The following is an 11244-nucleotide window of genomic DNA, read 5'->3' on the forward strand; positions in this document are numbered from 1 at the left end:
GTGTGACGTCCGGGTGAAAATCTTCGCTAATGAGGTTTTTTAGGTTAAGACAAGTGAAGAGCTGTAATAATCACGGCAACAGAGACAATACAAGTATGTAAGGTGATGCCTGTTTTTCTAAAACTTGAAATAAATCTTATTTTTGAGGGTATAAAAACACAACTGGACAAGCCTTTTGGTATCATTCTCTAAACTTAAATTACAACCAAACAAAAGGCAGAACAAGGTAACATGCTTGATACAAATATGCAAACAGTAAATCAGTATTTCCTTAATAGTTGATTATGAAAATGTCAGTGATTAGTCAGCAGTGTCTGACCAGCCTGACAGCAGTGATGATGAGGACAGTGTGACAGGCAGAACAACTGTCTGGAAATCTAATGAGGAAGAGAATGAAAAGCAGGAGTGGAGTGAGAGACTTATATCTCATTTGTATTCATTGGTTTGCATGGATGGTCTGTGCTTTCTCCCCCAGATCTTCTTCTGGTATGAATTCCATCAGCTTTTCACAAGTGACTAAGAGACATGCAGAGCTCAAAGAGGAAAGAGAAGCAGATTCATCTGTTGATTTACAGCAGGAGACATACAAGCTGAAACAGAGAGTGTACAGTGACAGGAACACATGTTGAACAGATGTATCACACTTTAAACCTGCTGTTTTGCATTTATGGTGCTATTATTCTAAACTGATACAAAAGCCCCTTTAAAGGTTTTGAGTTACACTTACACCAAGCTGAAAATATTACACAGCCATAATTTCAACACTTACACAGAAACAGAAAAATGCATTAATCACATTTATTTCTGAGGTTTCTCTTTGGTCATTTGTACATTGCTTTGAACAAAAGCATCTGCCAAATTAATGAATGTAACTGTAAAGATTTATATAATTATCCATACAATATGTAACACCATATTCAAGACTAGGTGTCTCCAGTTATGCTGGTATTTTAAACCTCATGATGGAGCTACATGTGAAGTCAGGAGATCACCAAAGTGATTACAGTTCATCTGGAGAAAGACGGACTGAATGTCTGGACCATGACTTAATACAAATCCATCCAATAGTTGTTGAGACATTTTGCTCTGAAACACAAATATCAACCTGTTGGTGGCACCAGAGCCACTAAAGCCACAAGGATTCATCCTCTGAGGACCTTGAATATGTGACGCGAGTGTAATTATAATTCATAAAACTGTCATCAAGACATTTCACTTAAATTCATGGTGGCACCAGAGGAAAAGTTAAAGGATTACCAGTCATTACATTAGTCAATATCTCAGTCTGGACAAAAGTGACATATCACGATATTTTATTTACTGAAATGTTATTCAAAGCTTCACAAACAAAGTAAAAATACTACAGCCTTATATGAAATATTTACAAAAGGCATTCAATGAAAATATTCTCTTCTGGTATTCCCATATTTACAGTGCAAGATTCTGCAAAATACTAACTGATACATTTAGATCAGTGTAACGACTGCTTAGATTCAACAAGCCAAAACTGGTAACGAAACATCTGAAGAGCATCTTTAGATACAAGCTATTCAGTCAGAGAGTTATTATCTATGATGAGATGGAAATCTTATCAGTAGCAGCTTTTAGAAAGCTGTTTCAGCAACAGGCAGTAATTTATCAAAAGACTCAGAGACAGAAGGCCCCTGATTTCACACTCTGAGATTTCAATCAGTTTCCGAATAAAAACTCTTTCTCCATAAATCCTAACCGGCTCTGCACAGGCATGAAAAAGGAGTGGCCTTCTTTGTCATGCATGCCTACAATCTCCAACAGGATATTTCCCCATTAAAAGCTGCAGCTGGAGGGAGTCACACAGTGTAGCACAACAAAGAGGCTTTGAGCTGAAGATAAGCCATCAGCAGAAACTATGAGCAGTCATATCTGTGAGGGGTGGAGAAGAGTATTGACCTAATGCACTTGAAGATGATCATGCACTCTCAGTAGTATGAACAGTATGATTCAGCCGGCTGGGAACATTTGGTAGCAACACCACAGTGTTTTTTAGGTTTAAAGCAAATACCTTATTCTCAGGCTGATTTGATGAGACATAAAATACTGTATCCTGGTATTATAGACAATAAGTAGAAACAGCAGACAAATCACCAAAGAAACAATACATGAAAGACAAAACACTGATCATTGTGATAAAAAAAAATCCAAGTCCAATTGTTGCACATTGCTCTCCACTCAAGACTTTCAGCAGGAAGGAAAGAGAATTTTGAGATTCATTTTTCTTTCTGAATGTTTTACTGTAAAACCAAAAATAATGTTTGTAAGTGTCCCGTAAGTGTTGTGATGTTGTTTCCCGGCAGTCGAATTACCTTCTGTGGTCACAAATGTAGTTGGATTATTGTATAAAGGTCAGAACATCCAAGTTGGCAACTATGCATTGTTGTCTGTGTGTCCTTGCATACCGGGAGAGTGTCCTTTGTTAACCTGCAGTAAAGGGATCATGCGAAAGAGAGACGACAATGTCAGAGTCAGGGAGAGGGAGGTCAGTCCTCTGACAGTTTGTTAAGGGAGTAGTTTCATTCTATACTTTGCAGTAGTTTATTGGTACTGCAACTATATCTGTAGAGTTATTAGGTAAGCTGTAAATAACACTTTTTTTTGTCATTTTCAGTATAGTCAATGAACAAAAGTACTAAAAACAAACAAACAAACAGGCAAAAAAAAAAACAACAACATAAAGCAGAGAAGAAAAGAAATTCAGTCTTCAACCAGATGCTTTGCTGTAGTTCAAAGCTGGTTTCTGAAGGCAAACCCAGTCAATGTCACTAACACTTACTGACTGTTGCTACTGTACAGTCCACCTATAACTTTACCACTTGTTGTTCACACAGCATCAGGGACGAACCACTGTGGTCATGACACTGACAAACTCCAACAACAAATCTTACCACAACACAACCCACACTTTCACTTCTGGTCAGAGTAAGGTGAGCTGAAACACACTCTGCACACAACCACAAATCAACAGATCAACAGACAACATACTTGACTGTTTTCAAAATTTTACAATTAACTTCAATATTTGTTATGTTAATAGTTAGACATGTTGGTACATTATCAACCCTACCTAATGCTTTCTCTGAAACACAGGCAGACATTCCTCCTGCGGTTACTCGTAGGCTAAACGCTCAAAGCTACGCTCATCATTTTATAGAGCAAGAGTAATTTAAAAAGGGTTTGTTCATGGTGACAAACCCACAGGGAATTATAACCTAACTCTACAATCCTCCACAGCTTTATGGAGAGCTTTAGTGTTTTTCAGCTCAGTGTTTTGGCTTTAGGGTCTACAACTTTGCTATTTTGGTGGGAAAAAAACCCCATACACTACATAGTGGGGCAGATATTTCCCTCAGGAGTCGGTGTAAACCAAAACAGCTTACATTACTTACATCCATCAGGTGGACACAAGTACAACCCCAAATGTATGCTAATTTTTCACTTTTTGTGTCTGCTGGATGTAGTAGTAAATAGTTTGTTTGTCACCACAACAATTTTAGGTGATGCCATGCCAGTGTTGTGTGTATACCTAGTTGTACTGCTCCCAAGTGGTTAAAAATATTAGTGCAGCTTTAAGTAAACAATGGTGCGCTTTTTCAATAAACTCAATTTAGAGTCTGGGGGGGTTTTGCTGGCTTTTGGCCATTTTGTTCATTTTCTTCAATTTGAATTAAAAAAAAAAATTCTAAACACCTTAACCAAACCTTTTTTGTATTGTGAGTGATTCTGCTATGCTTCAACTACATCCAGCACAAAGAAACGGGTAGGTTTTAAAACTGCTTTTTCAGCAGCTTCAAAAACATTGTACACAGTCCGTTTCTTTAATTTGATTCACTACTGTGCCTAAGCTGCTGTGGAATTTCACAGGTCTGACAAACAGGGCACAGCTGCCGCAGTAGCAGCATCACATTTTGCAACCACAGCAGCAGTAACATCACATTTACTTCTGTTTTGAGATCTCTTGAGTAACTTACTGTGTACAGAGTGCCTCCCTGTTGAATGAAAGTACAATCTAACCCTTGCACAGCTTTGGAAATAATATCCTGAGAAAAGGCAGTGTGTAAATGACGTTGGTCAACAGTTCGTGGAGTGGACCTTGACCTCGCCTTCCCAGCCCTTCCAGTAAGGAGACTATCCCAGGGTTAAGTTGCACCACACTTCCATGCATGCCTGTTGCAATCACTAACAGATGTTAGGGTGTTTGTGCTTTCAAACAATACCATGTGTAATGATGAAAGGGTCATAGTTCATCAGTCACAGCTATACTAGAAAACCAGCTGGTGCATCATAACAAACAGGCTGGCAGAGAAAAGAAAGTGTCTGTAAAGCCTTATTATTACCCAAGTCATCTGTTGATCTGTGTTGTGTTAGCATTGTTGTGTAACCAGCTGTATGTAATAGGTTAGTCATAATGTCTCAGTGTGTAGACCTTGAATATTAACACTTTTGTTTTGAGAGTATTCATAATGAAATAGTTGATCTGAAATAGGTTGTATTCACACCTGCAGGAATGTTGCTTGATAAAAAAGTTAAAAGAAATTGCTCATCCAGGGACACATGACCGATTCAGACATAAACATTGCCAAACAAAGGCTCGCAGAAGCACATGTGATATAATATTAACAAAGGATAGCCAGTACAAATGATTTATTTTATGCCTTTATATTAAAGACACAACAAATATCCAGGCAAACGATCACTACAACATAATAAAAATGCAAAGAGATTCCATGTTTGATAAAGTAAGACTCTCTAAAAGGAAGAAACTCAATCAAGTCCGGATGTTTTCAAAACAAGTGTAAAACATGCTCACCATGGTTAGATTCATGCATTTTTAGACCTCTGCAGTTTCACCTAGAACAAACAGGCAAACCTATAAATGTATATTCACTAAACCCTCCTGAATGTGATCACTGGTGTCACAGAAATGCTGTAAACAAGTCCTATTTAGAAATACAAAAAATTTACAAGAATGACTTTGTGATAAACTGATAACGGATAAGACAGCGATATTAGGAGCCTTTATGTATGTTACTTCTTAAAAAGCAACAGTGACCTCTGCTGGATAAATGTTCCCAACTCATGTTAACCTGAAAAACTTATTCTCACTTGCCACTTTTGTGAAGGTTATAAAGTTCAGTTGTTGCAACTGTTTTAGAGAGGTGCTGATTCAACTTTATGATCGCTCTGGAGGATGTAGTTTTAAGTGCTGCTGAACTGTATTGAACCGTATTCTATTATTTACTCTTGATATAACTGGGTTGGACAAAATGTTAGAAACATCTCTTAGTATGATGCAACATAATTCAACAGCACCACAAACTACAGCATCCAAAATGACCAAAAAGTTTATGAGGGATCTAAACAAAAACTGAAAATTATACGCTTCAACTGACTGCATCAGTTTTAGCTAGGTGTACCTAATGAAGTGGCAATTGAATGTAATTCTGACAGAAGGCACATCATGTGTATTTAAATAGCTGTATTTGAAACTATTGTTTATTTTTTGTTTAGAAAAACTTACCGTCTTTTTTCATCCATTGGTCCAATTCCTCCATTTCTAGCTCCAGTACAGAGGGTACGTCTTCTTCAAACATTGGCCTAAAAGGCACAAATTCTTCATTAAATCAAATGACAGTTAAGACAGATTAACAAACTACCTCGTCATTGTTCTAGCCACCATTTTGTCAAATCTGTGACCAAGCAAATACTGAAAAACATCTTTAATCTACTACCCAAGTTCCCTATGCATTATGTTTCAAGGATTCTTTATGCTATAGCTGTTATGTGATTGTCAGTGTGTTTATTATTAATTTAGTGAAACTGCAGTCCATGTACTACTAACTAAGCTAGCCGTCAGCTAATGCATTGCGAGCAATGGTGTCTCCCTCTCGGTGAAAAAGAACTAGAGACATGTCAACAAACTGTATTAATGTTAATTAATTGTAATGATATTAATAAGCAAATAATGTCAACAATCACCAATAATTTTACAGTAGCTATACCCCGTTTGTATATGATTAGTTGGTAACAAATTTGGCCAAAAATATGTAAGACATCCACAGTAGCTAATTTAGGCTATTTATTTAGTCTGACTCCAAGGTTAGCACCAGGGCTAACCACCTTGGAACAATGCGTGAACACTCCTAAATTAGAGGAAGGGATGTTCATCCTGTTCTTCCCATTCTGACAAGATTGTGTGAATGCAGCATTTTACAACATTCAGTGACTGTTAATTTACTACCAGGCTAACAGACATCGTTTCACTGTTTTCACTTTAACTCTTGTGAATTTCTTACCAGATTAAGCTCACTGTATGGTGATTTACTGTTATTATTTCATTGGTTACACTTAGTTTTTTCCTGACATGAGGGATGATGCATCAACATTAATTGCTAATTTGTCCATTTGTGAGTCCACTCTCCTTGTTACTGTAGCAATGAACTTTTTACAACACCTATTTTCAAGCTCTTGTTTATGGTATCTCATCTTTTCTGATGTGTAACCTCTGTTGTTGAATTTATTGTGACTTATTCAACGCTGTTCACAGTTGCATCCACTACACTTGAGGGCCAACTGATGTCTTCAGTCTTTATTGGAAGTGTGTTTAGCTCGCTGCATAGCTGTGCAACTACACAGATAATAAGAGCAGATGTAATTCTCAAAACAATTTGGTTGCTAAAGGATCAAGAAGTAAATCTAATATTTCAGATGTGGTGGATGTCATAAGATACTGTGTGTAAGCACAAGACTCAACTTGTGATGACTCCATCTTACTTTGATGTAACGCTCACAGTCATATGAAGCCAAAACCTCCTTTACACACATGTTGCATTTTGCAAATTGGAAGTTACACACTGAGGATAATATCTTATTAATTGATCATTAAGGTTAGGATACTGTAAATTTAACTGAAATTAAACATTGTACATAATTTGTCATATTCATTTAAATTAGCAGCTGCAGAGAAATCAGTTACATTAAATTCTCTGTACTTACATTGGCACCTTCTCAGTGTTGGATTCATCCAAGTACGGATCTTCTTGTCTTAGCTCTATGAGAAGAGAACGTGCTTCAATCATTGTCATTAAAATGGAAAATAGCATTACAGTAACTGAATATAGCCCATCTGTAACTTCTAAATAGGTTGAGTGATATTGGAGTTATATTGATAACAGATATTGATAAAGAGTCAATAGTTTAGTATTTTTTTTTAATGTTAATTCAATATGTCATAATAATGAAGTCAGATTTAACATCAGTTGCCACAAATTGTTGTTTCAACTTAACCCTGGTGATAGTAGTAATTACATACTAATTTGACATTATTTTAAGGAATAAACTAAAAATTTGGCATTTGATAGTACAATCCACGTATCTCACTGTGGACGGGTGACATTTTATTTGCTGTTGTCAAGCTTTCAATGCATTGAACACCCAAAGACAAAAAAGTCAGGTGATTTGGGGGAACTGACCCTTTGAAATGTTATATCTTGTGATGGACATACCTTGATTTGTTGATTTGTTGTTCCATCTGCGGCTGATGAAAATGCCGCAAACTATCATGCCGATGATTACGACCACCAGCACAACAAGGACCAGGATGATGATGAGGCCCAAATTCTGTTCATCGTCCAGTGGTGCTACGGTGGGACCTGTAATGCTGGGCTCCTCTGTACTTGTTTCTAAAACTTCAGCAGCAGCAACACAGCACTGATCAGTCAGTCATCATCAGCCTAGTCAGAGGCTTGTGATGCATCATTTGATTAACTACTGTTTTCACCATCTTCCTAAATGCATCCTGCTGAATTTATGCTAAATTTCTGCAGAACCAAACTGCTGAAACTTCTCTCGTCAAATCAGATGGTGCTCTTTACAGCCCTGTCATTTTGTCTAATGATTGATACAAACAGTAAAGAAATTATTTTAAATTTACAGGGAATCTAGATACAAATCAATACTGTACTGGTATGTTAAGTCATGGTTGGTCTGACATACCATAATTTCTGGAGAGTTGGTTGTCCTGTCCTGAGCCTTGTTCTTCTTTATTCTCTTCAGATGGAAACAACAACAGAGGAAATAATTTGATGATTTTACTGACAGGTTTCAGTGAGCACTGACTAATATACTAGTTTTGTTTCCTCTCTCCACATGGCGCCAAGAAGTGACATCAAATGGTATTAGGACGTCAAATGCTGAACATCTGTGTGGTTAATTGAGCTAAAGTACAGGACAACAATATCCTCTCATTCTAGCAGATTAGAAGCAAGTTTGATAGTCTCAGGTCTGACTTCTTTTTAAAACATATTCAGAGCTTCGTATGTGCAAAGTTACATTTATTTGCAGGTGGCTTTGTTATTTCACTTATAGAGCTTCTTTTGAGGGGCAAAAACTAATTACACAGTATACACACATTATACATTATATCTATTACAAAAATATTTTTATAATAAGTTATGCAATACCAATGTGGACAACGCAGATAAAATTAAAACAATGTTGGAAGCTGATTCGGGTTCTACAAGTGATCTAGCAGACTGGAAAGATAAACGTGAACAATTCACTCATGTTACAGCAAGAAACTCAGCTTGCACGGGAAAGCCAGTTCAAAATATTGCATCACTCCAGAGGCTATGTATAGAATCCAAATTCTGTAATAAATTTCATTTTGCAGTTTCTCTTTTGCTCCTTACTTGTGGGGCTGTCCACATTCACTCAGTTAGCAGTTTAGTAGGAACACCTAGCTAGAAGTGATGCAGTCTAGTACAACAATGAAATAAATCCTACCTTCATGAAAGTTATAATGTTCAGTTTCTATTGAACCTGTTTTAGAGAAGTGTTGATTCAGCTGATCATTTGGAGGATGTAGTTTGTGGAGCTGTTCAACTGTTTTGCATTATATAGTGAGGTGTTTCTGTTTTTTAGCCTACCCTTATTGATGGGTGGACAAAACAATAGAAACAACTCTCTGTATAAAGTGATACAGTTCAACAGAAACAAACTGCAGGCTCCAAAATGACCATATGGTTGACTCGACATCTCTTTAACACAAACTTAACATTATAACCCTCATGAAAGTAGGATTTATTACACAACTAATCAGTAAATCAATTATGAAATACTCTTTCTAAGGGTAGATGGGCCATTGTAGAATAAAAGCCTGGTGAACTTATACCTTGATCGTCTGTAGAGGAGGGGTCTGTTGGTAAAGTGGTATAAGAAATGGTTGGGGCCAACTCTACAAACAGAGAGAGTAGCACATAGTCACAATGACAATATTTACAATGAGTAATGTGTCATTCCATATACGCCACATGGCCAAAAGTGTGGCAGCCTCTAGCAAGTCTTAACACAAGGTTTTGTACCCAGTAGGTCCAAAGGCAAAAAAGAGTTACACCTATTTGGTGACTTTTACCAGAATGAAGAACAAACACTGTCCTTCAGTTTCAGTCTCAGTTCTACTTGGTGAAATAAAAGGAATATTATTACTTAGTTTAAAGTTTGAACTTTAAGTCACTGTAAGGGGTTTAACCCAAAACATCAAACATGAACGATCCCACACGTGGACACATCTGTCTAAATACTTTTGGCCCCAAAGTGCATACATATTATCATTATTCACATCTCACCAGCGTCAACAGGGTCTGAGCCATCGGCTTCTGGTTCCTCAGTCGCTTCATTTTCATCAACATAATCACTTTGGCATAACACTGCAACACAACACCTCTCATTACTTTATACAGTACCATGTCACTGTCACATCTTTGTAAAAGATAGAGGAACTTAAAGTTAACCAATTGTATCTATATTAAAAGTGAAACACACAAGTGGAAGAAGAAGAAAAAGCAACATCTGCACCGGAGGAGAGTAACTGTCACTAAGTCAGATCTCACAGGAACTGAAGACTTCCGTCTGCATGATTTCAAATGGTTGCTAAAAAAAATCAAAACTGTTGCAAAATGTACGTATTGAACAGAGCAGACTAGGTGGAGATACTCATCATGTTGAGCAATTTGTTCCCGAAACAGCTTTGTCATGTTTCTCTTGCTTAAGAAAAAATAGTGGCTTTTAAACAAAAGAGGAATACACATGATCAGTTTTAAAGGTAAAATAGTAATATATAATGGTGTGTATTGTAACAGTTAAAAAAATTCTAACTTTGAAATGCAGGAAGGATTAAGTGTCTAAACCACACTGGAACACAAAGTTTAGTACTTTGGTTCATCAAGCCTTGCTATTCAACCTATCTGCTCTGTCTCACGCTTCTCATTTCATCATAAAAGTAGCAAAAGTGCAACTGTATGAATAATAAGCAGTCTTCACTTTTAGTCAAAATGCTGAATTCGCAGTAACAAAGTCAGAAAGAATGACTAAAGCACAAAACAGAAAACAGCGAGGAGACAGAAAAGTGGAAAAATTTCTGTTGCGTCTTAGCTCTGAGAGTAAAAAAAACTGTGTTCCCAGTCCTACCTGTCCCAGTCAGAGTGGTCAGCAGCAGCAGCAGCAGCAGCAGGAGAGAGGTCTTCACCCGTGGGACTCTCATGTTACCAGGCCGAGAGGCAGACATAGTGCCATTGTGTGCCTGCTTCCTCCTGTACTGTCACAGCATCACACTTCCTGATTTGACTTAACATGTTAAATGGAAGGCACAAAAAAAAAGAAAAAAAATCACACACACACCCTCAGACTCACACAGATAACTCACTCGGATGTGATGCAATCGACTGTGTGCTTGTAGCCACAAGTCTGACGGCTCCTCAGCTGCAGTACAATCACATTCCTGCCTGTTAGGTATGCAGGCCTACAGAGTGAGGGGAAAGCTCAGCAAACTTTAAGGAAGGGAAAACAATTTGCATGAGCTCAGTGAGTGCCAGCTGGTCTGGTATCTTGAGATAATTGTTAACGTGTCTAGTTGCTGCTTAAAATAACTCCAAGGCTGTAAATTTGTTTTCTTGTTACTTAGCTCGGGCAGGATCATAAGTCAGTCTTTGTGGTGAAATACTGGTCATGAATTTGAGGGTCATGCTGTTATGATTATCTATGGGCGAAGGCTGTTGGCCTACTTTTATAAGACTATACAGTCTTTTCTTCTTCTAACAGCAGAGACATGGTGGTAGCAGGTTTCAACAGGATGACTGGCTTTTGGGATTTCTCACATCTGTGACTATTTTTCATGCATTAATGAAAAAATTTCAACTACACTTTGAATACAGG

At 37.4% G+C, this 11244-nt stretch overlaps 1 protein-coding gene across 3 annotated transcripts; it reads right to left on the reverse strand.

Moving 5' to 3' along the window:
- Positions 1-406: 406 nt before the first annotated feature.
- tmem154 (transmembrane protein 154) lies at positions 407-10772 on the reverse strand. 3 transcript variants are annotated; one of them, XM_071504944.1, is made up of 9 exons: positions 10501-10672; positions 9660-9740; positions 9206-9268; positions 8029-8082; positions 7539-7721; positions 7030-7084; positions 5555-5631; positions 4844-4884; positions 407-2457 (listed from the first exon to the last, which is right to left on the reverse strand). In XM_071504944.1, exons 1-8 carry the CDS (start codon positions 10595-10597, stop codon positions 4865-4867), a joined length of 630 nt encoding a protein of 209 aa, XP_071361045.1. In that variant the 5' UTR covers positions 10598-10672; the 3' UTR covers positions 407-2457; positions 4844-4864. The 3 variants fall into 3 exon arrangements, with proteins under 3 accessions (XP_071361045.1, XP_071361046.1, XP_071361047.1); XM_071504945.1 differs by lacking the exon at positions 4844-4884 and having other exon boundaries at positions 1297-2457; positions 10501-10772; XM_071504946.1 differs by lacking the exon at positions 8029-8082 and having other exon boundaries at positions 2318-2457; positions 10501-10683.
- Positions 10773-11244: the final 472 nt, after the last annotated feature.

Source organism: Trachinotus anak, unplaced genomic scaffold (assembly GCF_046630095.1).
Source record: "Trachinotus anak isolate AG129_WGS33_773 ecotype Australia unplaced genomic scaffold, CSIRO_AGI_Tana_v1 ptg000019l, whole genome shotgun sequence".
Classification (NCBI taxonomy): domain Eukaryota; kingdom Metazoa; phylum Chordata; class Actinopteri; order Carangiformes; family Carangidae; genus Trachinotus; species Trachinotus anak.

What these genes read in the sequence shown, in the direction of transcription:
- tmem154 (XM_071504944.1), bottom strand. Translation starts at nt 10,597, where the DNA reads ATGTCTGCCTCTCGGCCTGGTAACATGAGAGTCCCACGGGTGAAGACC. An exon ending in CTCAGACCCTGTTGACGCTG is followed by an intron (nt 9,269 to 9,659) that starts GTGAGATGTGAA and finishes CTCTGTTTGTAG; the next exon opens with AGTTGGCCCCAACCATTTCT. An exon ending in CTCCTCTACAGACGATCAAG is followed by an intron (nt 8,083 to 9,205) that starts GTATAAGTTCAC and finishes TTCCATCTGAAG; the next exon opens with AGAATAAAGAAGAACAAGGC.